The 27232-nt window shown below is 49.6% G+C and overlaps 1 protein-coding gene across 20 annotated transcripts in view; it reads right to left on the minus strand.

Annotated features, from left to right (window-relative positions):
* Positions 1 to 10613: 10613 nt before the first annotated feature.
* The window catches only part of Myo18a (myosin XVIIIA), a 98414-nt gene continuing 81795 nt past the window's right edge, over positions 10614 to 27232 (minus strand). For 9 of the 20 annotated variants that reach the window (XM_087191559.1, XM_087191565.1, XM_087191564.1 and 6 more), the window contains 7 exons: positions 26985 to 27122; positions 24835 to 25020; positions 24382 to 24521; positions 23536 to 23580; positions 20170 to 20292; positions 17697 to 18982; positions 11871 to 13206 (listed from right to left, as the gene is read on the minus strand). In XM_087191559.1, coding sequence (XP_087047685.1) covers positions 17701 to 18982; positions 20170 to 20292; positions 23536 to 23580; positions 24382 to 24521; positions 24835 to 25020; positions 26985 to 27122 — 1914 coding nt within the window. In that variant the 3' untranslated portion in view covers positions 11871 to 13206; positions 17697 to 17700. Of the gene's footprint in view, positions 10761 to 11870; positions 13207 to 17692; positions 18983 to 20169; positions 20293 to 23535; positions 23581 to 24381; positions 24522 to 24834; positions 25021 to 26984; positions 27123 to 27232 lie in introns of those variants that run through there. The other 11 variants (XM_087191571.1, XM_021238471.2, XM_021238467.2 and 8 more) reach the window with 7 other exon arrangements.

Here is a 27232-nt window from a genome sequence, read left to right on the forward strand (position 1 = left end):
GAACTATATACCTAAAAATGACTAAGATGGTAAAGTTTATGTTATGTGTATTTATTTATTTTTCTTTTTTCGGTCCTGGGCATTGCACCCAGGGGCTTTTCAGTGAATGACATCCCCAGCTCTTTATGTTTTTTGAAACAGGTCTAGGAAAGTCACTAAATTACCAAGGTTGGGTTTGAACTCATGATCCTTCTGCCTCATCCCCCCAGAGTGCTGGGATTACAGGAATGTACCACTGTGCCCAGTTTATATTACATTCATTCATTCATTCATTCATTCATTCAATACACAAATATATTTTGAAAGTCTTATTCTTACTGGGTGAGGTGGCTCACGCCTGTAATCCCAACACTGAGGAGGCCGAGGCAGGAGGATTACTGTGAGTTTGAGACCAGCCTGGGCTACATAGTGAATTCAAGGCCAGCCTGTACTACATAGCAAGACCCTGTCTCAAAAAAAAAAAAGGCCTATTTTTACAGAGCTTATAGTCCAGTGAGATGATATGTAAGCAATATGTGTGAGTAAATTTTATTAGAAGTTGATAAGTGCTTTAGGGGAAAACAGATCAGGGCTCACCTTGATTTCACTCACTCACAGTGAGTGCTGGGGAGATTGTGACCTTTTTTTTAAAATTTGGTACGGGGATCTAACTCAGGATCTTGTGCTTGTGCTTTCGAGGCAGGCTTGATGCCACTGAACTAAATCCCTGGCCCAAGAATGTGACCTTTTTGGGCTGGAGATTTAGCTCAGTGGTTCTGGCGCCTGCCTGGAAAGCACAAGGTCCTGAGTTCAATCCCCAGTACCCCAAAAAACAAAACAAAAAGAATGTGACCTTTTTGGTGAGGGGTCAAAGTGGGTCTCACTGAAAAGGAGGCTTCTCTGCAGACATGGAGGAGGAGTGAGCCATGAGAGTATCTGGATGTATGTAAAAGAGTGCCATGAATTAGAAAGCAAGACGTTGTGTTGTGATTGAGGAGGAGGAGAGAGAAATGAGATACAGAGAGGGACCACAGTGTGATCCTAGCAGCTTTCCCGCTGACAAATTGAGGAGAAAGGGACGTCCCCTCTGGCTCCACAGCTGCCTGGAGTCCTCTCTCCTGCTTGGTGCCACCCTCTCCTCCCCCAGCCAGCTGCAGCTCCCCTTCCAAAATATCCAGCCTATGCAGCTCCATGATGACAGCTACAGGAGAGGACCAATGTCTCCAGGAGGCTGAGAAAGGACAAGTGGGGGATGCTACCCAGCCCTGCCTGAGCTAATGAAGGCCTTAGCAAAACAGCCCATAGTGTGCTAGGGAGGGGAATTAGGAGAGCAGGGCCAGTAGGGTAGGATGAGTGTGCGGAGAAGGATGAGGGCAGGGAGGAATGGAGCAAGACAAAGAATTGGATAAGAGGAGACGGACAATGTGACGATCAGAAAGGCAGGCAGTATTTCCAGGGGTGCTGCACACCCCCAAAGTCAAAGGCAGTGGGCCCCAAATGTCCAAATGGGCGGAAGTGAGCATTTCTTAGTTGGGGCAAGGTGGAATCATAGAGGGGAGAGGAGATGTAGGAAATAATCTTTGGGCATAGTGGAAAACAAAGGTCAACGCAGAAGGGGTTGGAAGACAACTTAAGGGTTCCTGTAATATTGAAGGATTTGCCCGAACAGAGTTATCTCTTGGCTTCCCTTCCGGCTGAGCATGGCCAGGCAGCCCTTACATATCTCTGAGATGGAAGAAAATCAAAATCATTCGAGCAGGCAGTCAGAGACCTCTGGAAGGGCAGCAGGGGTATGCACAGGCTGCAGGGGAGAGATAAGGGCAATGAAGAGAAAGAGGCCCGTGGTGGTTGCCAACCAGAAGAAGGAAAACAGAGGCAGGCTAAAAATAGACTGGGGGCAAGGAAGGAGGACAGCCAGGCCCGAAAAGGAGGGAGAGCCGAGGAAATCAATGCCATCATGACTCTGACCCAATTCCTCATCTCTCAGCCTCACCAAACTGACAAATGGGGAAGCAGGTTAAGACTGGCACAGAGGGAGAGGAGTCGGGGAGGGTGATTGTGAGGTATGTATCAGTAGCCTTGGTGGGGAAAAGAGGAGATACATAGTGTGGTCAGGTCCCCTGTAGTTCAGCCCTCACGGGAGTTTGGTATCCCAGAACGGGTGTGAGTTTAACTTACAAGAGGTACAGTTGTCTAGAGAGGCAAAAGGAGGCAACCAGGAAGAGTCGACTCAGAGATGGCAGGCTAGAAAGTTACTGGAGGTCTGCTTCTCACTCCTTAGGGAGGGTAACTCAAAGGAATTTGGTTATTTCAGTAATGGGCTTTCAGTGCAGCAAGAAGTATTTAGGCTAGATCTTAGGGAATCCATCCCAGTAGGGAGACATGTGAGATATTAAAACACACACACACAAGCCTTCTTAGGGAATTCTCTTCTCAGAAATCTTAAACCATGAGAAGCTCATCTACTTGAGCCTGTAGAATCTCATTTGAAGGCCAGGGCCTCCTCCCCAAAATTCTGGAAGACTGTTGGCTGGAGATGGGATCTAGGATTCTTCTTACCCCAGGGGTATTATGGGAAATGGTTGCCTGGGCTATTCCTAAGCCAGGGCTAACACCAGCCCCTTGGAAGAGGGAGAGGCACAAAGTGGGCTGGATCTGTCAGCCCCAGAGAGGCAGCAGAGATGAGGGGCAGGATTGTAACATGCAGGACCCAGTGGCATTTACATAATTTTGAATAATGAATAAGCCCAGCTCTGGGGTTCCTAGTCAGCACTGCTCATCTGCATCTTTATTAAGCTTTATAAATGATTCAGCTCCCCACTCCTTCCTTCAGCCTTGCCCAGCCTGCCCCTGAGCATCAGGGTAGTTGATTGCTCATTATTTTAGACTAGATTTGTTTCACCAACATTCAGTGAGGCATGGAGTGGGGACACAGGAGGACAGGAGGGAGGAACAAACCCAAAAGGTAAGTGGAATGGAGGGGTAGAGGAGCAGAGTATAGAAACAGCTGCCACCGTGGGAAGGCAGTCTCTCAGCTGGCCTGGGAGCAAAGGCATTTAGCTAGGGACGTGGGCATAGTTCTTTAACATGTTCCTGGGGCCAGCATCTTAAGGAGAGACTAATTTCTTAGATTCTCTGAAATGTTCTGGGTTCAAATCCGGTTCAAATCCCGTTACCCTTACATCTGCTGCCAAGCCCCCAGCAGGCCCCTTGCTCAGCTTCCAGCTCCCCATGCAGCCACTTGAGCCCCTGGGGAAGTTCTCACTTTTTCCTGAGGCAGGAATTTTGCTATTTTCATGTGTGGAAAAAAAAAATCTGCTACGCTTGCAAGGCAAGAACAAGCACCAGGCATATTCGGGGAGAAAGGGATAGGAGCAGCAGTCACACCGGGTGTGTGAATTTGGAGGGAAAGGAATGCTCTGTCCACAGAGAGCTGAATACACCTGAAAGAAGAGGCTGGAGAAGACCCGGCTCTCAACTTGTTGGGCTGGCAGATTCGGGCTGGTGCTCTGCCAGCTGCTTGGCCTATGGCTAGAGCCTGGGAGAAATATTTAACAGCCTGGTGGTGAAGTTGGCAAGAAACTCCTGGTGGAGAAAAGGTAAAGCATTTCTCAACCCTGGTTACACATTAAAGCCACCCAGGGAGCTTTAAAAAAATATGATGCTTGATGGCTGAGGGTTTAGCTCAGTGGTTCTGGTGCCTGCCTTGCAAGCACAAGGACCCAAGTTTGATCCCTGGTTTAAAAAAAAAAAAAAAAAAAAAATGATGCTTGGGCCTCACCCAATGCCAATTAAATCAGAATCCCTTGGAGAAAAGGCCCTGAGCATGGGATTTAAAAAAAAAATTCCTCAACCTTGTTTGGATCCTGGTTTGAAAAAAAAAATCATATATATATATATATATATATAATATATATCTCATATAATTAAAATATATAATAAAATCAGAATAATGTAAACATTGATTAGGTATTTGATATTAAGAAACTATTGATCATTTTTAAAGTGTAATAAGAGCATTGTGATTATGTTTTTTTAAAGAGCTATTTTCTTTTCTTCAGAGAATCAATACTGGAGTATTTCCTGATGAAAGGCCATCAGATCTGCAGTCGGCCTCAACATCGGCCAGTGGAGGGAATGGGGAAGTAGACAGGGCAAGATTGATAACTGTTGAGGCTGTGGGAGGGGTAAAGAGGTTTATTTTATTACTCCTTTTACTTTTTGTACACAAAGCAAATAGCAGTAGCTCCTTGAGTGTTTCTGATATGCAGCAGAGCCTGGTGTTTAGGAGCATAGGCTGCCACTGACCTGTGTGAAAGAGAAGAACCAGCTTCTAGGGAGAGACTTGGTTTGGTGGACCCTACATAAGAGGGGAGGGCCCTGGCCCTAAGCAGTACAGCAGGGCCCACTTGGGGGCATAAATAACTGGCAGCTAGAAATGCAACTCTGGGGCCAAAGGGCTCTGCAGGCTTCTTCCTTGTGTGTCTACCCAACCTCTGGGGACTCAAAACCCTCACACTCCACAAACCAGGCCTAGCATCTGGCTGGACCCAGGAAAGCCAGCTGCCTGCCTGAGACACCCGACATGAGCAATCAGCCTTGTTCTTCTCGTCCTGACTGGCTTTATAGGAAACCAGAACCCCCACTGCCCTTCCCTACTGCTTCCTGGTGCTGTCATTCTCTCTGACTGGCTCATCTGCCTCTGCCAGGGAACATTAGCCCAGCTGACTTCATCAGAGAGGTGAAAGGTGGTGTGAACACATGTCCGTAAATTCACAGGCATCCAGGCACTCACAGTTAGGGAAGAAGGTTCCGGTGGCTGCTGCCAGAGCTGTCTGAGCTGCTGAGAGATTCCCTGGGAACTAGATCTCATTTGCATATCACTCCTTTAATAAACAAATTCAAATGCACCCCAAATTTTCAGGTCTCTCCCATCCTGCACTGGTTGGCTCTTCTCAGGCTTGATTCACTCACACACCGACCATTCCCACCATCTCCATGAAAAATAATTTCCTGCCTCACCAAGGTTAATGCCCTGACCCCACCCTAGAACTCAGCTCTGCCCTCCACCCAGCCCTGCCGTAGCACCACCAGCTCAGGCCTCTCGCTCAGATTGGGGCTCAATCAGTCTTCTCTGCTCCATTACCTTTCCCCAGTGGCCTCTGGGTTGAGGAGGGGAGAGAGTTGGAGGGGGTCTGCTTAAGAGATTTTTGGAATCTGTGCCTGCACATCACCCGCTGCCATGAGTTATTTCAGCGCCGATGTTTGTCTCGAGCTGATTATTCCAGCCTGAGAACAGGTGGAGCAGCCTGCAGTGGCTTATTCATCAGCCAAGGCCATCTGTTTCCAACAAGCTGAGATTTGTAGCTGATTTCTACTGGGGAGCAAGGGGTGGGGGTGGGGAGATGGAGATCACATACCCCAGGAGACTTACTCTCCCCAGACCTTCTTGGGTGCCCCTTCTACAGGAAACCTCATTTTCTCACAGAAACTCCCTGGTCACTGGACTCCTTAGCAATACTTTTTCCTTAAGGGGCTAAACTTTCTCAGCTGGAACCAGGTATTAGAAGCACAAATCTAATCAGCAAGGCACAAAGTCTGGCCAGTGAGCCACTCCCACCCTTAGAGATTATAAAAAAATCAAAAGGGTGTAACCTCGACACAGATATTTTAAATGACTATCTAAATTCCACCACCATTCCCTTTAGGAACATGAATGTCCTCACCTATACTCATCACCTGCAGGGCTCCAGGCCACATGGAACAGAGAGGTCTAGATACTCTTCTCTCCCTGCCCCTGATCCTGTCCCCTAAATACCTGGTTCAAGTTCCACCTTTCAATCTCTTCCACTCTCAGTCTTGTCAGGAGATGCCTGCTGCTTTAAGAACAGCTTTCCCCGAGTAAGGGATCTAAGCAGTTTCTAAGCAGCTTTGCCACATGGTTTAACCCCCCCCCCCCATTTCATACAGGAAATGCTGAGAAAGAAGCTACTCTTACAACTACCCTTATATGACAATTTGAGAGACCCTCTTTGGTGTTGGTACACACATTGGTACTGACTTTTTTTTTGGTACTGGGGATTGAACCTGGGACCTTGTGCTTGCGAGGCAGGCGGTGGCACCACTGAGCTAAATCCCTGGAGGTACTGACTTTTAAAATTGCATAAAAATTTGATATTAAGAGCACAGAACAATAAAAAAAGAGCACAGATACTTTATCTCTAATCCCACATTCCAAAATAAAATTTTCTCTCATATATATGTATATATGATTATATATAAAGTGTATATACATATATATGTATATATTTTTAGACAGGATCTCACTATGTTGCCCAGGTCTGCCCTGAACTCCTGGACTCCTCCTGCCTCAGTCTTCTGAGTATCTGGTACCACCAGTGTGTGCCACCATACTTAGCTCCTTCTAATATTTATCTTTTTTGTGATGCTGGGGATCAAACCCAGAGCCTTGGACATGTTAAGCAAGTACTTTATCACTGAGCTTTATCCCCAGCAACCTAATATTTACTTACCGATCTGCATTTTCATATACACTTTTGTCATGTATACAAGAAACTTTAATAACCCATTAACAAAGCTGAGATTGCCTCACTCTCTAGTTGGTTCTCTAGACATTATTTCACCAGTTCTGGGAATGGATACACCTTCGTTAAATCCTGCTTGGTGCTAAGTATGTGATCCACCAGAAAGAACAACCCCACAGAGGAGCTCCAGGACCACAGAAGCAGCCTGGAGAGCTGCGCTTCTAGGGCAGAGCATTCCAGGGAGTGTCACTCTCCCCTGTTCCCTACAAGACAGAAGTCTCTTGGGGGCTGGAAGCTGCTCTCCAGCAAGGGTGGCAAACTTCATTTGATGCTGGGCCCCAGGGTTAAGATGAGCCATGAGACCTACTCTATCACATACGATTTTATGCTTGCCTGGCTGTTAGTCATTAACCTTTCAAAGCCTTGAAAATACTGGCTGCCTCTTCCTCATAGCAAGATCTTTTTTTAAAAGTCCTTAAATAATATTCTCCACTTTCAAATTCTCTAGTGTCCTTTCTTCCCCAAATCCATTTGCTTCTTTTCCTAATCTAGTCAGATCATAAATGTGGCACAAAACATATAAAAATTTATTAAAATGTGGAAACCCTTTGACTCTTAAGCCACCTCAAATATAATTTGCCTGAATGGTGTCAAAACTTAATATCCTTTAAAACTTTTTTGATAAAACTGTCATAGCTGACTTTTGATATTGAAAGCAAATTCTTTCTGCACATATAGGTATTCCACTGGGAGATTTATGTCACCGACTTCAATCACAAAGCACACAGCCTCTTTAGAATCTCCTTTATTTATATGACCCATCACAGGGACCACAGAAAACTCAATTTCTCTGTAAAATTCCTTCTAAATAATTCTAGCATCCTTGTAACTCCAAAATGGCTATTGCTCTGGATATCTCTCCTCCCAGATCAAATTGCATAGAATGGGATGAATTGTTCTGTTGTGCTGTCATGAAATTAGACTGAAGTGAATATAGCTTAAAATATGCATTTTGGGCAGTGTGGAACTGTTATTCATGTCGTTGGCACAGTGGGTGGGAAGTGCAAATGTGATCATGTATATGGGGGATGCTCTGAAAATTGTAAAGAGCACACAAATGTAAGGTAGGTATTTTCTTTCCCAAATTGCCAAGAAGTGTTTCCTTCCTACAGCCAGGGCTTGGTGACTACCAAGCACACAGTGATTTGAGATGAGTGAGGTCCATGACAGTGACATTTTGCTTTCCAAGCTTTTCATTCTCTGATGAGGCCAGAATAGCTTGAGATGCCTGGCCAGCTGCTGGAACCAAGCTAAGGACCTTACTTGGAAGAATGACATCACTTCTCTGAGCCTGTTTTCTTTTCTTTTTTTTTTTTTCTTTTTGGTACCTACTATCGAACTCGGGCCCTTGCGCTTGCAAGGCAGGCAGGGGCACCACTGAACTAAATCCCCCGCCCAGCCCCAGTTTTCTAATAGCGACAACACTTCACAGAATTGTGACTAATATTAAACGGGATTTATAGGCCAAGTGTTGAGGACATAGTAAGTGCTCAACGAGCAGGGACTGCTATTGGTTTTATTACCTTCCTCATCAACGCATAGGTCACGACTGACGGGCTGGGGACCTCCCCGCCCCCGGCTCAGGTTAAGGACTGCCGGGAGCCCTTAAAAGGGCGAGGAAACAATAGCTCGTTGCTTAATGTAGATCGGACCTCAGGTCGCTGTAATTATTAAAGGACAGCGCCATTGGCTCGGCCCAGTCATCAGCTTAAGACAAACTAACACTGCAGGGCTGGGGATGTGGCTTAGTGGTACACCTTTGCCTAACGTTCACAAGGCCTTGGGCTCGACCCCCAGCGCTACTAAAACCACGAACATTGCCCTTTTAAGAGGCGTGGTTTCCGGAAAGGGTGGGAAGATCTTCCATCGGGGGCGGAGCCAGAGGCCACTGGGGCCGGAGGCAAGAGAAATCTGATTATGCTAATAACTCCCTGGTTTCCCAGTGAATGGCCGGGCACCTGCCTACACTAACTGAGAGGCGGCGAGGAAAGGAGACAAGGAAATGAAAAGGGTCCTAAAGTGCAAAGGGGCGACTGCACGGAAACCAACCCCAGACAGACCACGCGCCAGGAGATGTTCCTCCCTGCCCCTCTGACGTCCCTAGGACTCCTTACCCTGGTGATAAGGGGGCCGGGTAGGAGATCTATTGGTTACAGTAAGGGGCCTTGAACTTGGGAGCCAAAGGTTCTTGTTGGCACGAATACTATCTTATTTTACGCATGAGGAAACTGAGGCGAGTTTTCTAAGATCGCAGCACTAGTGGCAGAAGCCTTCATTTGAGGAGGTTTAGTCTACTTTTGCTGTTTTTACTGCAGCACGTGGACACATTCCGGAGGCGAAAAGGCAGCGGCCCCCAACCCGGCAGAACTCGGTACATTACCACGCATGTCCGGGACTGCCCACCAGGCTGGAGGTTTTCAATAAGACTATGTCATAGGGGAAGATGAAAGGAGTGTGGCCAACAGTAGCAGGCAAGGACGGATTATCATAGACTAGTCTGGAATACTGCTATATAAGAGGTGATGAAATGTTCCAGCATCCCTGAGAACCAGCTCAGAGAAAATGAAAAGGGAACAGAAAGGATTAAGGTTAGATTCAAGGCAGCATTTTCTCACAGAAATATCGGGGCCCTTTATTCAGTGACCAAGGAAGGTGATGGACTCATCTCCCTCCCTTCCACTTCTGAGGCCTATGGGAATCCGTCTTCCAGTCCCACACAGCTTGCTTGTAGGACAGAAATGAATGAGATGACTTTAAAAGTCCTCACCACTCAGTTAGGAGCTCCTTTCCCCCATGGGCCTCCTGGGCTCTTTACTGAGGGTGAGGACAGCAGTTGTTCAGACTCGGGGACCCTAGGGGGAGAAACAGCAGTCATGGCATCTCTTGCAACACGCTCCCTGCCAAATTGATTCAAATTGGCTTGGATATGAACATATGATTAAAGGAGCAGCGCTATTCATTTATCAGGAGAGATTAAAGAGCGGCATCTGCGCAGCCTAGCTGGGGGACAATTAAGGAGCAAATCGTTAAGTGCCTGTGGCACCAGGCATGGGGACGGGGGTGTGTGGGGGTGTGTGGGGGTGTGGGGGTGTGGGGGGGAGGACAACTGGGATAATCTGCCAAGGGGACACAAGGACAAAAGGAGGTAGTTCAGGGGTCACTGCCTGCTGTAGTAGTTTCTGGGTACTATGGGGAGTCCTGCAGGGCTTTGGTTCCGGCCCTTGCCTCTTATTCAGCAGTCAGAGCAGTCCTGAGGGATTGAGATTAGAGAGGAGGATCTAGCAGGGTGGCTTTGAGCTTGGCACCAGGGCAGATTTGCTTTGTTTCATAGGAGTCACATTCATCTCAGAGGCCAGAGAAGTCATGAGTGTACAGGTGAGGGCAGGAGCCTACAGAGCACTTAGGTGAACCCAAAATGAAGATGGGCTTTGATGATCCTTAACCTCCTGGATGCCTCTGGGAGTTTGTGCTGAGGGAATTGTCTCTTTCTCAGCCTAGAGTCCAGTGCACTGGCCAAGGAGCTTTGCTGAAGCTGGAAAAAGCACTGGTTATTTGAGGTGATGTCCTTCAGCTTCCCCAGACAGCCTGTGGCATGCTCTACCACCACCTCTTTCCCTACCCCAGGACCTTTTTTCCCAACACACCTGTCCCAACAATATCTACTATGGAAATATTATCCTTTCTTCAAGTCCCAGCTCAAAATACCAGCTCTTTTGGAATCTTTCCCAGGCCCCTGCTCCCCCAGAGAATGTTTCCCTCTATTATATGGCTGCTATGCTTTAGTCTACATGGGTCTGCTCCAGCCCTAGTACACAAGCCCCTGAAGGACAAGCTCATCCCAAGCTTGCACATACTAGCAGGTGCAGCACATATTTTTCGTGCCTAACTCCTGTACTAGAATTTACTCACTTGAGGACAGAAGGGACTTCATCCATGCCCAACACCTAGGATAGTGCCTAGATCACAGCAGGCAGTTATGAAATATTTCTCAACTGTTGAATAAATGAATATATATGAATGATACAAGTCTTCCAAGTTGAGCCAAAGCCTTTTACTGTCGGCCAGGCAACCAGAGTCTGACGGTGGGCTCTCCAGTGAACCGGAGGCTGGATTTGGTTTGGGTGAACAGAGTTGGGAACTTGTCAGCAGGTGGCAGAGAGTTTGTCACACTAGCTCCTGGGAGAAAGAGAAAATAAAAGCAGGAGTAAAAGATGTGAATAACAGAATTAAACATTAGTGTTTTTTCTTTTTCTTTTTTGGTCCTGTGGATCGAACTTGGGTCCTTGTGCTTGTGAGGCAGGTGGTGGAACCACTGAGCTAAATCCCCAGCCCTCAATAGTTTCTTTTTTAAGTAACTTTACTTTTACTCCTCTATTTTGGGGCAGCAGAGGGGGCAGCATCCTTTGTTAAGTTGGATCCATTTCACACTTGTTTTGGGGGTGATTTTTCTCTTTTCTTCCCTTTCTTGACTCTTTCTGGGTGACTGATATCACTATAGCCTTGACATGAGGGCTGATACCCTGCCCAAACCACTTGATTAATGCAGGGATTATAACTGGCAGTGTTAGAGAAGGTACAGGAAAAGGAGGTGAGAGTCATTTGTTTTTTGCCCTTTTATATAAGCTGCCTCTTAGCCATTAGTGAAGGCACAAGGCACAGACCAGGACATGCAGACAGGGACTGAGCAAGGAACTCACAGCCTATTCAAGTTGCCCTTTGGCCAAGGCCAGGTTGGGAGCCAGAAAGTCTGCCCAGTTTTTTTTTTTTTTTTGGTACCGGCGATTGAACTCAGGTCCTTGTGCTTGCAAGGCAAGTGGCGGAACCACCGAACTAAATCCCCAGCCCTGCCAAGTTTTGATAAAAAAAAATTCAACTCTGGAATAACTAAAATTAAGCTATGAGAAGGGCTTGAAGAGAGAGAGCAGAGAGAGAAGGGGGGGGGAGAGAGAGAGAGAGAGAGAGAGAGAGAGAGAGAGGGAGAATAGAGTCTGTAATTGGTAAGCTTTAACAAGCAGCCAGCCACATTCCCTCCTGGGAGCTATAAGAGGTGAGGCTTGGGTTATAATCCACAGGTGGGGGCCATGTCTTGATCAATCCCCCCGTTCCACAACCTCTGCTTGCTACAAAGGACACGCCAAGACTGAGTGGCACTGGTCAGACACACAGGAAAAGGCCAGAGACCAGGGTGACTCCCCTGCATCCCCATCAGAATCCTGCTTCTGCCCCCCCAACACGGACCACACTGGACTTTCCCTGGGCCTGAAGGAAGAGGCAGGAAACTTGGTGTAGGCAGGAGGAAAAGGGCCTTTATTTCCATACATCAGGTAAACGGGGAGAGCACAGCCCAATGAGTACAAACCAATTGCAGGAGAGAAGGGGGACAGCAGACTGGAGCAGCAGCAGGCACTGCCTGTGGGCCCCCGAGTCTGATGGAGGTGACAGGATAACCTTTGGAAGGGGAGCTGGGGCCTGCAGACAGATTATTGCCATGTCTGGGGGAAGTGTGTGGAGGCCAGGAGATGGGAAGAGGAAAGATGACATAGGCTCAGACAGGGTGAGAATTTGTGTATGACACACACCAGCATTGGGCAAAGCTCCCATCTTCAGTTGTTCCCACCACAAAGCTCTCCACTCAAGGCCTTTCCTTTCGGGTGAAGCTTACAGTGGGGAACACAGTGCAGAGGGGAGGGATGCAGTGCTTGGCAAGCCCCGCTGAGGCATAGGTGGAATGGGTTTACTCTTAAATAGGTCATTGCACTTAATATGGATGAGGCGGAGAGGGTGGGTGGGGCCGGAAGTGCCAACGGCACCTATGCACGACAGCTTGCTTAGCCCAACCCAGAAAGCACCTGACAGCCCTCCCCACCAGTCTTCCTGGCTGCAGAGAAAGGATCGCGCCTGAGGAAGTGAAGATGGAGAGGAGATTCCCGGGTTCCAGGACACAGCTGCCATCGCAGCCCCTCCCACTCTCAGGGATGCAGCTGTGATGGAGAGGTTGGGTATTTAAATTAAAAAGTAAACAAACAGCAGGCACTGAGAAGAGAAAGCCCTCACTCCAAACCAGAGAGAAGGAGTGGCTGTTCCCTCCCCCTGACTCCTCCCCGTGGACCCAGCAACTGTGAGTGGCTCAGTTGGCAAACTGTCCACTGTCCCTGAGCAGGGGGCTGAGATGGAGGTCAACTTGCTGGCTTCATGCAGTGCCAGGCCACCCACCACTGCCCACGGTGGCCCAGGGTAGAAGCTATGAGTGACATGTTTGAGGCAGGGAGGAGCAAAAACTTCTCTTTTCAGAAACTCCTCTTTTCCCCCACCTCTTCCATGTGGAGATAGCAGACATCCACATCTTCGGAAGTCCCTCTGACAGCAGAAGGTTGGGGTGTTCCCCTTGCAGATCACAGTCAGGTGGGGGGACTGATCCCCTGCCATTTCCTGGGAGAAGCAGCCAGGGTGGGAGAGCTGTGATCCCACTCCCCTGTGCTATGCATCAGTCTCCAGCAGCTTGGCTTCTGTGTCGTTGTCACTCAGATAGTTGTGGGAGTATCGGGGTCTTGAGGTGCTGTCCAGAGGGTCATGCTCATCATCTGACTGGCCAGGGGGAGGGGACTTCCAGTGGCTAGTGGGGCTGCAGGGAGAAAGGAGCAAGGTCAAGGATGGATGACACTCTTACGCTGTGACACCAAGGCCTTTGGTTCTGGAGGCCCACAGAGCCCTGTCAGAGCACTTCAAGAAACTAGATGTTGCTAAGTGAAGACTTTCCTTGGCTTACCTAGTAGTCAGAGAAAAGAGCACACTATTTTGACTCTGAAAGCTTTTAAAAATCCTACGAGAGGGATGCTAGAGAGCAATGGGTTACGGACTTGAGCAGGCATAAGAATCGGCAGCAGATTCCTGGGTCCTTCCCCTCAAAATTTTGACTATCTCTTGGGTGGGATCCAGAGATTCTGGATTTTCAGCTCCCTCCCCAGAAGATGCAGGTGCAGGCTGTCCATGAACCACATTGATGAAGACTGGTGGTCTGGCGATTACATGACCATAACATGTATAAGGCAGGATACCTCCTAGGTAAGTCACTCCTAAAATGATTCCATCTGAGAGGAACTTCTACCCTTGACCATGGCATTCTGTCTACCCCAAGGAATGGAAACTCAGGAAGATCTTTGTTTCAGGGGGTCCAATGGGAAAAATAAAGACCCTAACCCTATACGGTCTTCATCAGGCCCTTGGCTCTGGAAGCCTCTAGCTATTTCTCTAAACACAAGAAGCATTATCCTTGGAGCAGGATCACTACCTCTAACATGGGAAGATGGGACCTCATCTTTCAGCTCCATTTATCTTTTTTCTTTCTTTCTCAAAGTCTTAGAGCCACCTCCCCTTTCCCTCCTCCCTTCACAGTCCCCACCAGCTCAAGTGCACTATAATTTCAACACCACTGGAGAAAATACAGCCTCCACCTCTACCAGTGCCCTGGACCCAGTCAGGTCCCTGAAGCTGCTGCCCTGCCTTGTGTTCTAAGCAGCAGCGGGACACAGATCAGTCTCCAGATCCTAGAGAGATTCTACGTGGGCAAAAAGAAATTCCATAATTCCTATGGCCTATAATTTGATTTAAGAATTTGAAGAGAGCCCTTTATTTTCAAGTTTTACCACCAAAACCATAAGAGGAAGAAACAGAGTTCTGGAAGAAGAACCACATTCCTAGCTTCCTCCAAGCTGAAGGTGAGAGATCCAGAAGGAAGTATTTGCTCACTGGGTCCTCCTGGGTGTGAGAATAGGCCTAGGCCTTCTAGAAATGGTGTCTTATTTTTGCAAGCAACTCTATGCATAGAATGACAAGGAAGCTGGTTCAAAGAGATGAAATATCTTGCCCAAAGCCCTGGAGCCAGGACAAACCCAGACCTGAAACCTCAAAGCCCTGGGAGAACTCTGCTCTGCCACTAGACTGGATAACTGAGAAGAAACAAGACCAAGGCTGAATTTTCCTGCTGGCCTGGGTGAGTGCCAAGGGGTGTGTAAAGACAAATCTCTCAATGTCCACCCAGGATGGAGGGAGAAGAGCCTGAGAGAATGAATATATGTTCAATTATGCAAAATGGCTCAGGACTGGGGCAGCCTGGCTAATAGTTATCTGTTGCTCATGAATGAATTAGCCATTTTTAAAGAAACTAGAATAGCACAAAACACACTTAAGACAAACTAGACTGAACATAAATGGGTCTTGCTTTGATGGACCCAAGGCACTTAAGGACTCTGAGGTGTCCTCAGGACAAAATTATAAAGCTCAGTGATAACAGTGCAGCACAGAAGAAAATGGGGGTTATTTTAGCTATGAGGTTATCTGGATTCTGTATTAGTGGAAGCTTGGCTTTGTTTTCCTTTTCTACACAGAATTTCTGGGCACCCAGTGCTAAAGTTCTGCTGTTGGGCAAAGGAACTCCTGGCTTTGAGGAAGGACAGTGGGGTTATTTTGTGGATGGAGGGTGGCAAGGGAGACGCCAGGGCTCCAGAGGCAAATAAGGTGCCGCTGGAGAACCTTGGCCTATGAGAAATGAGTTAATCGTAGCCCTGTGCTCCAGTCCCCGCTCCTACATTCCTTTCCCCATGCTAGACATGTGAGTATATAAGAGCCAGGTTTCCATACTGTCCTACCTTGACACTAGGCAGAGGTAGAGGCAGCCAGGGAGATGGTAAACTCTGTGTTTTGCTCTTCCCTGAGCTGTGGATCCACAAGATACCCTGGCTTCTACCTTGCGCTCTCTTTAGCCATTCTCCTCAGTGGCTTCTAGTCACCACCATCAATAGGGCCACAGCAAGCAGCTCCCCTCCTCTCCAGGGCAACAGTCAAGGCTGGCAACTGGAACATTTTAACCAAATTATTTAAAAAGCCTTCCTCCTCACAAGCCAGTGTCTCCTGCTCAGTGCTGTCACAATTTGGTACATAAGCTAATGCCTGCTGGGAGAGAGTCCAGGGTAGTTCCCCTCTCCGGACTTTGCTAGGATGCTTCATTTGGGTTTGAAATTCTTGAATTCTCCCTGATTCTCATCACCTGATAGGAAGCTAAGCTTCAGCTCTGTCCCCACCCCTGCCCCAATCCCTGGTAGTGTATCCACCCCACAGCCAGTTAGTGCTGAGGGCCAGCCAGGTCCTCCCTCCCCTGGCTTTTTTATCCAGCTTGGTGCTGGTTGGCTAAGTTCTGGCTGGAGGCTGCTCTATCAATGGTGAATCCAGTCCTCCTCAGGGTGCGGGAGTATGGGGATGCAGGACTCCTCTTGCTCTCCTGGTGGACAAGAGGAACTGAGCTGATCAATGGCGGTAGCAACAGGCTTTCTGCTTTTTGTTCTTGCTGGTTGTCAGGTCAAGGGTGACAGTGGGGTGAGGGCATTGGGTTCTGAAATCTGCCAGTCACTAGTCACCATGGGATGGCCAGTGAGGCCAGTGTTTTCTTAGGCAGGGTGCAGAGAAGGGCCTGACCTTTTTTTTTTTTTTAATGCTTTCTTGATTTCTGCTTCCATCCATCCACTGACTTCTTGCCCTGAGGGTGCAGAGCACTTAGCAAGGCCGCTAAGGGGAAGGCTGAAATGGCAGACCAAATATTTTGACTCTTGTCTTTCTTATATGAAGCAGACAACTACTCTCTAATGCAACTGAGATGCTTCCTGCTCTCCCTGGAGCCTCCTGCAACCATCTGCCACATGAGTGAAGCAACTGAGCTGTGTGTGAACCTATGGCTTGGTTTTACAACAGCTCGGATCTCAAGAAGGAGTTGGCCACATGCCTGGTCTGGGTTCAAGTTCTATCTCTCCTACTCCACTTTGCTAATCCCATCTCATCTCCAAACAGCTGCAGGTAACATTCACTTCCACTTGCTCCATTCCTTAAAGGGACCTTCAATTTGTCGCTTTTATTATAACCCATCCAAAGTCAGTGGATTTGTCCAGCTGTTCCATGGCAAAAGCATGCGATAGGTGTGTGTGTTAGTTCATGCATCTGGGAAACAACTGCCTGTGCCCCAGGGGGCCACATGCTGGGGTTGTACCTCCTGGGAAGCAGCAAGCTTGGCCTGAAGGGTACCATGCTGAAAACACTTCATATAGCTGGGGTGATCCAAAATGTCACCACCCACCAGGGAAACCGGCAACAATAGGATTCCAGTGAGTCAGGCTCTGCCTTTCTTCCATAGTGGGGGTGTGGGCATAAAGGGCCTAACTCCCCACAGGGAGAAGAACTGGGGGAGGCAAGAGAGCCAGGAGGGGGCTGTCACTCAGCAGCTGCTAATTTCTATTCATTAGAACTTTACAAGATGAGCAGAACTGAGGTGACGCCCAGGTGTGGGCTGTGTGCAGGTGGGAGGGTGGGGAGAGCATCAGGCATCTCCTGGGTCTGCTGCTGGGTGTGGTGGCATGTGGGCTGCAGCCTTGTGAGCCTTGTCCTTCAAGGCTTGAGATTCATGCCAGGGAGGAAGGTGGCTTTGGGAGCTGGAGAGAGCACAGTGAAAGGCCTTATAATAGGTTGAGGCCACTGATGTACCAACCCACAGTGGGGGTATCAGCTAAGGTTTTTTCAGGGCCCAGCTTGACAAGGCTGAGATGAAAGATCTCAAATGAGTGCTGCCTGGCACCCACATTTCACCTATGTGCTCTGCGTCGAGCCATTGAAGCAGTTAAGGGTAAGAGTGTTGGAGTTAAACAGATTCCATTCAGCCACTGGCAACATCGCTTCCCAGGTGTGTGACTTTGGCAAGTGACTTAACCTCTCTGAGCCTTGGCTTTCTCTTCAATGAAACAGGGCTCATCAGACACTTGTTATGGGGTTGTTGTGAGAATTAAATATATAAAGTATGGCATGGTAGAATGGGCTCTGGCTGAAGGTAAGGACTTGGTAAGTAGGAACTGTAATCAATATCCCCAGAGAGTTCAGCTGATTGGGCTCAGGACTCAGTAACTAACCGGCTTGGCTGGTCCCTGTTTTCTGAGTTAGCCAGGGGGCTCTCCAAGGCCAGGCTGGCCCAAGAGGGCTGCAACCAGGGCCTGAGGTGGTGGCCAGTGGGGCAGGGAGCATGTTAGCTCACGCTGGGAGGGACACACCATGCTGCACTCCATGCCAGGTGTCACCTACTGCTCTAGTCGCTCTCAGGCCGGTACAGGTACCGCAGCATCAGGCTATCCACCTCTTTCTTATGCTTCTTCTCCTCCTTCTTGGAGCGCCGCTCAGCCTCACTTTCCATGGCTGGACCCTTCTTCACACTTGAGCGGCTGTGGCCTGAGACAGTTGAGCCACTGGATGAGGACGAGGAGGATTCGGACTCTGTCTTGGTTCTCCTTCTTCTTGATTTGGACTTCTTGCTCTTCCGAGAGCGCCCTTTCTTCCGCCGCTTGTGCTCTGAACCTTTGGAGCTAGAGCTGGAGCTGGAGCTGGAGCTGGTGCTGGAGCTGCTCCTTCTGCTCCTGCGCTTGCTCCGGCTCTTGTGACCACCACGTGACCCAGAGACATCAGCGGCAGAAGCAGAGCGGCGGATGCTGGTGCCTTGCTCTGGGAAGTCCAGCCGTGCACTCTGGGTACTTCGGATGCTCTTCTGGTCATCCTCCTCTGAGTCAGGCTCCAGGCTGCTCCGCTGGAATGGGACAGGTTTGTAGCTCAAGACTTCATTGATGGCAGCCTCCAGGTCTGGGTCCAGGTAGGAGTGACGGCTGACGGAGTGGACGTTGGAGCTGAGAGGCTCATCAGTAGCCAGGGCCGAGCCACATGGCTGGGGTGGTACGGACAGACTGCGGGGCAGCGATGGGTGGCTGAACTGTGAGTGTGCCTCACTCAAGGCCACACTGGCTCCATCATCCCATTCATCCAGGCAGCTCCGACGCAGGGACAGGTGAGAGTCAGGACTCTCCTGGCCTAGGCCTGAGGTCCGGCTCCAGGAAGGGCTTAAAGTCCTTGACAGGCTGTCAAGCCGGGAGGTGCTGCGGCGGGAGCTGGGTGAGCCTGACAGTGAGAAGCTGAGGGAGGAGCGGGCTCCCTCCTCACCAGAGCCATGGCGTGTGGCTGAGGAAGCCCGGCTGACTGGTGCAGAGACAGCTGAGGCTCGGTCAAAGTCTGAGCCCCACTGCTTCTCCAGCCCCCTACTGGCCCGGCTCCCAGCCTCAGAGAAGATGGAGCCACAGTCATCCAGTTCCTTGGACCTCTTGTCCTGGCCTGGTTCTCCCCTGGGACCTGTGCGGGCCTTCCTGGGGGGCCTCTCAGGGGAGGCAGCGCGCTCGCTCAGGGTGGTGAAGAGCGAGTCCTCGTCCCCTGTGCCTCCGATGGAGTCCTTCAGGGTGAGCCTCTTTCGGTAGCTGAGCGAGCTGAGCACAGAGGCTGGCCTCTTCTCCGCCCCCTTTCCCTCCTTTGGGAGGCTATTTAGGGCCGTTCTAAGGGAGATGTGAGGCCCGGAGGAGAGGACCCCGAGCCCAAGTGGATGTGGGGCAGGAGAGAGAGAGAGAGAGAAGAGGAATATGCATTAAACCTTGAGAAAAAAGACACAGGGGGAGGGAGGCGAAAGGAGGAGAAAACGACAGCAGCACTGGCAAAGTGGTGGCGAGAGCTTCGGAGGAAATGAAGCAAAATAATTTGCGTCAGTGAAAATAGCTTCATGGAGAATGTCATGTAAATTAGACTATTGTTCTATTTCATCACTTTTCCCCCTCTAAAACGTTTAGTTCAATTTATTTCATTGTCAACTACCTGGAGCCTCGTGCCACGCAGTGGTGAACAGCAGTAGGGTGGGAAAGGCATTATCTACAATAACAAAATGTTGTTTGGCCGAATAAATTAAGCCAATTAGAAGGGGCTGCTAGATGCTGGTTGTGAGGGGCTGGATTTGGGCAAGGGGGCCTTGGAGGAGCTGGAAGAGGGGGAAGGATATTACTTTTTCTACCCAGGCCACCCACAGTCTTTGTAGGGGGTGGGGGGCAACCAGCAAGGATGTGGCCATAGGAGGATACCCAGTGGATGGGTATTATCAGGAAGCCTCTGGGTGGGGAGTGAAAAGATGAGAAAGGAGAGAATGGGAAAGAGAGAGACAGAAATGTGGCCATGGCTATGCCAGGACTCTGAGGAACAGTGACTTTTTCTCTGCTATTCCTGTAAGGAGAGGAGAGATCCAGAGCTGGATCCATCTCAGTTTTGATTCCAAGGGCCCAAACTAGGTGGCTTCCTTGACATTTGTTTAGCTTTTTTCTTCTTTTTTTTTTCGGTACCGGGGATCGGCCTCTGGTCCTTGTGCTTGCACAGCAGGCAGCAAGACCACTGAGCTAAATCCCCGGCCCTTTCATTGACATTTGTTGAGTGAATAACTGGGAATGAAGTTAAACCTACACGAAAGCCCTGAACCTCACAGGAAAACATTACCTGGGAAAAATAAGGGAGACGGAGCCTGGCTAAGAAGAAGCCAGCCTCTTTCTGGGCACATTCCACAGGTCAGGAGAAACCTGGGTCCCTTGTGCCAGGAGAGTGACACAGATGGCATGAGGTCTGTCTTTCTGGCACCAAGGCACTGCTTATCTACTCCTGGTGGCCCAAGATGGCTTTTTCTCCCAGCCCAAGGCCACATACTTACCTGGAACTCTTCAGGCTGCCATCATCAGAAGCTGCTTTAGAAGGTCCCTTGTTTTTTGACAACCAGGACTTGACCCCGTCAACCCGGTCCTCCAGCTCTGAGTCCACATCTGAGTCACCCTCACTGTGGGGCAAAAGGCAGACAGGTAGGCAAAGCTGGGCAGGCAGTGATTGTCCACTGCCCAGGAGAGAGGGCTGAAAGGGAGTGGGGTGTGTCCTGGGCAGGGGTGGGAAGTGGGAAGCATGCACATTGGTGAGTCAGGGAAAACAGAGAGGTTAGATGGAATTCACCACTTACAAGGAAATTGTCCCTATTTGGCAAGTCACATTGTGTGATAGCCACCAAGAAGACCCCAAGTATTGGGGAGTATTGATGATGGGCAACTGTCTAGTTGGTCACCCCAAAGAGCATGACAGGAAATCCAATCATTCAGCAATCACAGCCAAATGGCTATTGGTTAAAAAGAAGAATCCTGGGGTCGGGGATTTAGCTCAGTAGTGCCGCTGCCTGCCTCAAAAGCACAAGGTCCCGAGTTCGATCTCCGGTACCAAAAAAAAAAAAAGAATCCTGGGCCATTCAGCTACCTCTGAAGTATACACCGCTGTGTTTTGTCTGCCCCACCCCAGATGGTAGCTGCCACTGAGGCCATCTTGCAGGTTTTATTGTATGAGCAGGGCTGCTAGCCATGGGGCAGGAAGAGAAGGGTGTCACATGATTTCAAGTGAGTTTGAACCTGGAGGTCTCCTTAGTCGGTGGCAACACCATCTTAGGCACTGGGCTAAGGAGGCGTTAGTCATATCCCAGACCTATCCTGTGGCTTCCATGGCTCTTAAGAAACAGAGAAAGGAAAAGGAGAGGGGTGAGTACCTGCTTTATCCTGAGACTGGCAAGGCTTCAGGATTCAGATTGTCCCAAGAGGCCCAGCTGGGCTCAGAAAGATCCTGACAAGGGTTCTGTCTCTGTCTCCTCTTCCTTCTCCCAGGTAGCATCCAGCCCTAGCTCTCCACTGCAGCATCTAGCCAGCCTGACCCCAGAACTTGCAAGAAAGCCCAAATGAGTTCAATTCTGAGTCTAGAGTCATGGTGAGCCCCTCACAAAATAGCTGGGACTTGGAGGTAGCTTCTGAGTGAGAACACTTCAAATTTGGCAAAATGTCTGCTCACCAAGTTCTCCGGCTATGGATAGGCTGAGATTTCTCCTTGATATAAATTTCCTTTCATCTGTGTCAATAGGAGTGGGCCTGTTCCTGAATTATGTTTGTGAACAGTCACACAGGCACATGCACACATGTATGTACACACACATACACACCCACAGGCGCACACACCAGGAGAAACCATCAGACTCAGTTCTGGGGACTGAGAGAACCTTACTCTTGGGGAGGGAATAAAGAGGCATATTTTATGGGCTCCCGTCAAATACAGAATTATAACAAAGACAAGGCTGGCTGATGCCCCGGGTAAACAGGGAGTTTAGCACACAGCCCCAAAACTGTTAATGCAAACCCTGTGCCCATCCAAGCCTGGCAGATTTACTGTGGTGCACAGGCCCCATGGAATGCCAATACCACCTGATTTATACACCCTTGCAAAAAACCTCCCTCTGTAACTTCAGAGCCTATAATTTATCACGGCCGTTCATAACCATATTGATTGCCTTTAGAAAGGAGGTGCTGTATGCATTGCAAAATCTATGTCTACATGTTAAAAGCGTTTCTGTATAAATCTCCCTTAATACTGCACTGTTTACTGCTTTCATTAAGGTTATGGCAATAACAACTGTATCTCTAAGTAAATCGAAACATTATTTTTCTGCCCGCCTTAGCATGCTCATTCAATAACTTGGAGCTGGGGCCCAGAGCTGCTGAGGAAAGAGCCACACCACCTCTCTGCCATCAGCGGGAGCCTGGTTAGAACTGCATGTTCCTAAGCGCCTGCGCTAAGTGCATACTGATGTGTATGTGTGTGTATTCGCACACACGCATGTTTGTGTGTGCTTGGCCCTGGTTTGGAATATGATCTTAAATACGCATTTTATCAGCACTCAAAGCTTCTACTGCACAAGAATGCCAGGGCTGGAACACACAGGGGACAGACCAACATGGGCCCAGAATATGAATTTTCCTCCTTAAATTCAGAGCGGTGTACCAGTTCAGAAGCTGGCCTGCCTACCCTCACCTTCCCTTTAGTTGTAAGCATCCAGATGATGTTCAGGTTCTTTACCTTAAATAATCAGGCCCGTAAACAAACTCCAGGGGCAGCCAGGCTCAGGGGGCAGTTGAAATTTTAAATGGTCCGAATTAAACCTCATGTCAAATACAATTTATGTCTGGGCTCATGTGCTATTAGTTAACTGGGAGCTGAATCGAGGGGGAACAAACAAACGGAGACAGAACGGCGGGGGATATTAATTGTGTGTGACAACTGGGCTCCAGCGGCCCTCTATCACTGTTACACACTGTTACATTTATCATTAGCTCTCACAGAATCCTTTGCATGGCCGCTGGTCCATCCTGACCAGCGAGGAGGCCTGCCAGGCAAGACAGTAGGGGAAGAAATCCAGTGCCACACTAAAAAACAATCTTGTCAAACGTGACAGAGGATCAGCCAGATCATTCTGAAGGCCTGTGAATCTGCATCTGCTGTCCAGCTCCCCCACAGAAAGAGGAAAAAGAAGAGGGATGGATTTCCTGGGCTTCCTGTCACCTGACATCACCAACACAGACACCTTGGCACCCCTGCCTAGGTGCCTACAGGGAGCAAAGTAAACACACTGGCCCTGTTCTCTTCCCCTGCCACAGCAGACTGGCCTGTGATTAACTATCTGAATGCTTTCTCCAAACAAGCAGCTGTTAGATGCCCCTCACCTTCTAACCTTATCTGCCAAAGGAAGGTGGCAGACCTTAAAAATTTATAAAATGTACCCGCTCCTTTCAGGCTAAGGAGCTCAAGGAGGTGGACAAATCCAGCCTGAACAAACAGCCTCCCAGAGAATAGGCCAGGGAGAGGACCAGGCTTGATTTCTGAGAGCAGGTCAGCTGGAACTCAGGAATGTAGACCGGAAGTATGGCCAAAGGAGCCTGAGGATTCCTTACTGAGGGAGCCACCATCCTGCCCACCACGGGTATGAGGGCCAGTCCAGCCTTCTGAGGAGCTGTCTGCCCACTGCCTGCCCTCTGCCTCTGCCAGGGCCCAGCCCTCCTGTCTCCCAGAGGACAGTCAGCAGTGTTAGCATTAGTGACCAGCTAGGGGGGAGAATATGTGTGTCCACATGCGCATGCAGCAGGGGCTCTGTAGGGAGCCCCATGTTAGGGGTGGTTAGACACCCTCCAAGAGAGGCAGAGAGTGCATGTGCTCTAGTCCTCACAGTTTATTCTTTCTTTTCTGATACTTTGTCACCATGTCCTGCAAACTGGAAACAGAAAGAAAATGGTGGGTAAGGGGGCCAGAGGAAGCAGACAGAAAAATCTATGGTGGACCCTCAGCTGAAGTTCTCTCTTTCCTCAGCAAGGCTGGCTGAGACCAGACTGATGGGATGGCTGACAGTGTTGTCCTCAGAACCTGGCCTGGGCCATCCTGGGCACCTGTCTCTTACCTCAGAGGAGCAGGAAGATCTCCGGGCTGCCCTGGACCTACCTGTAAGATGGGGTCTGGCCCTGAGTTGGGAAGGGGGCAGATCTGTGAGTCTGCCCGGCCTAGTCTCAGGTGGCTTTACCAGTGGTTGGCCCCACCCCTGCACTGCTGGTCTTCCTGCTTTGTGACTTTCTCCTTAGCCTAGGACTACAAATCTCTCTCTCTCTTCTAAACCATTCCCTAGGTAGGTTTTATGAGAGAAAATCTCTAGCACAGTAACAAGGCACCACAGCCTTTAAATCTCTGCTCTCCCCAGAGTAGGGCAGGCGCCATCGGAAACACAGCTAAACGGGGGAATAACTCATCTAGAATAGGCAGAGCTGGAGAGCCAGGTCCTCAGGAGGCCTGGGGAGGGGAGCATAGGCCTGAGGGGAGGGTCCCTCACCCTCAGTACTTGCCCCAGCCTCAGCTTCCCCAGGCCCAAGCCCAGGTTCAGATCTGAAGCAAGGGGAGGGTTCAGTGAGTGGTTCAGTGATCGGGAGGCAGAGGTTGCAGCTGGGTACAGCTGAACCTATGACCTGGTTCCAGAGGTGGTTGAGGGCCTCCATGCTGGCCACAGTGCCACAGAAGGCACCCTCACCTGTTGATGAGGTCCTCATTCTCGTCACTCTCCATCTCATCCTCAATGGCGGCCTGCAGGTCCCCAATACGCTTGAATGCCAACTTTAGGTCGGCCTGCAGGCTCTGGTTAGCAGCCTCCAGGCTCTCCAGGTCCATCTCCTAGGAGGGAGGGTAGGGGGTCCAGTGTGCAGGAGGGCTGCTCTCTCCTCCAGCTGCCTAGAAGGAGCTGCAGCAAGTCTTTGCCAGCTGAGGAGAAGCTACCTAGCTGCTGCTACAAGCCTCCAGAGCCCTCTCTGCTTAGGGGTTGCTGGGTGGTAGACCCTGGCCTCACCTGAGTGAGGCTGGTGCCACCCTTGGCTCTCCAGCTTGTTCTTGGGGCTGTCTACCCCCCAACAAGCCCAGGCTGAGGTGTGCACTTGCTGCTCCTCAGAGGACCTTCAGCTCAGGGCCTGGGGGAAGAGGGGAGCATTACCAGTTCATGCTTCTTTCGGCTTGCTTCAGCCTCCTTTCTGGCGAGTTCGCCCATCTCCTCCTTGGTGTCCCTGAGCTGCCGCTGTAGCCTCTTGTTTTGCTCTTTCTCTCGGTTCTCGGCCGCAGTGTGCTGATCCCGCTCTTCAGTCAGCTTTTCCATGTTTTCCTTGAGCCGGTTGGCCAGGCTCTGAGCAGGCAGGTGGGGAGAAAGACCAGCAGCAGGTGAGTCCATCATCAAGCAGGCAGAAGAGGGTGGATTAGGGTCTGTATCTGGTCTCAGCCAGGCTCTGCCTTCATTATTCACACCTTAGGCTATGTGGTAAGCAGCTAAAGCCCTCTAGGCTTCTTTGCTTTTCTGTAAAATGGGAAGGATGACACCTGCTGCTAAGAGTCTTTGAGAACTAAATAAGGTAGTGAATGGGATGGCATTGGAGCAGAGAAAATGCTATGATCATTATTATTACTGGCAAAATTGAGGGAAGTTCTAGGTGGAGCCTGGGCCTGTTATGTAGGTGTCTCTGTGGTCATCAGGGCTTTTATCAGAGTCTGAACCCACAACCCCCAAAAGCTAGATTCTGGGCTCAGAGGTAACTGGCTTTATTGAGAATTCCCAGATTAGGAGGAGACTAAAGAGTCCTCAGATTCAAAGGAGAGATTTTCTCTCTAAGGCTAATAATGAATCTTTCTGCACCCAGAAACTTGAACATATTTTCCCTGGCCAGGCAGTAGGATGCTGACTAAAACGACATGGATCTTGGGGCAGAGTGTGAGGGAAGGACCCCATATCTGGGTCTAATCCTAATTCTACCACTCATGTGCTCCCCCATCCTTATGTTTCTAAAGTAATAGACCCAGGCTATGAGGTTGCTAAGGGCCATTTGTGTTCAAAACTATGTGTCCAAACCACAATATAGTCTTGCTGAGCAAAAGGGAACCTGGGGTCCAAGAGAAAAGGAGACAAATCCAGCAGATCGGTCCCATATCCACCAGGCCAGTGGCCTCTTCTGTCTCTGCCAGCTTTGTGACCTAGGGAAACTCATGTAACCCTTTCCTGTACGTGAAATTGGGATCAAAATATTACCAACCATCCTGGGGCTGTGGGAGCCAGAAAATGAACTACGAAGTTTCCTCTGTCTTTCTTAAGGACTGGGACCCTGTCTTGAAAGTTTCAGGCATACTCTTTTTCTCTGTCAAGGTTATTAATGCCCTTGGAAGCCCATCTGTTTCCATCCCTGTTCATGGACTGAGGGCTTGGTGGGGCAGGTGGCAGGGCTGCTTCTCAGCAACCACACCCATGAACACAATTCTCAGACAGGAATAATGATGCTCAGACAACTGTTGATAAGCTCAGGAAGGAAAATTTAAAAATAAAGTGAGAGAGGTATAAACCTAGAGAGATGATTCTGCCTGGCTCTTTTTTTTCTGTGTGCTCTGCTAGAGAGGGAGGGCTTTAGCATGCTGGCTTCCAGAGACTAGAAGAGAAAGGACTGAATTAGGGTAGAAAGATTCCACTGGGAGGAAGGAGGGATACAAAGATGAAGAAAAAAAAAAGAAGAAGAGGGGTTAAAGAATGAAAAATAATTGGAGCACAAGAGTGGGAAGGGGAGAAAGGAAGATAGTAAGAGCGACAAGATCAGGAAGAGGAAAAATACAAAGGGTGAGGAGAGAACAGAGCAATAACAAAGGAAAATGACAAGAGAAGGAGAAAAGGCAGAGCAGGGAAGGGTAGGAAAAAAGGGAATGCAAAAGGGAAGGGGAGAGGAGGAGAGAGTGAGATGAGAGAACAGACTTCAACCCTTGGAGCAGTGGCGCCATCCGCTGCATATTTATGACCCTGCCAGAGAGCCGAGTGAGGGGGACGAGAAGGGGGAGTTTGTGGCAGAGGAAAATATGAAGACGAAAAGCTAAGCTGCTCTGGTCCCTTGGCAGAAAGCAAGCACGGAAACAGAATGCAAAGCAGGCAGGCTCTGTGGTGCCCAGAGAGCAGGCCAAGCGCAGGAGGGAAGCCCCCGCCCCGTCAGCTGGCCTAGCAGCTTGGCAGAGGCCTCTGAGGAGTGTCCCTGGCCTGCCCAGCCCTGTGGAGCATGCGTGGCTCCAGCCACTGGGGCAGCTCTGCCTTGTTTGCCACTGACCAGGAAAAGCAGGACCCACCTCCAGCCGCTTCACTTGGGTCCTTTCAAACTCCAGGCGTGTCTCCAGCTCCCGGATCTTTGCTTCCTGCCTGCTCACCAGGGACTTGTCCACCATGGACTGCTCCAGGAACTCCATCTGGCTCTGAAGGGCTTGTAGCTGGAAACGGGGTTGGGGAGCAAGATAAGAAATAATTGAGCTCAGAAAGGGAGGGGGCAGGTGACATCACCATGGTGACCAGAAGACTGAGGCAGGGAAGGATGCACAGG

This window comes from Heterocephalus glaber, unplaced genomic scaffold, assembly GCF_053883595.1.
Source record: "Heterocephalus glaber isolate CG9 unplaced genomic scaffold, H.glaber_assembly_v1.0 deba00001564, whole genome shotgun sequence".
Classification (NCBI taxonomy): Eukaryota; Metazoa; Chordata; class Mammalia; order Rodentia; family Bathyergidae; genus Heterocephalus; species Heterocephalus glaber.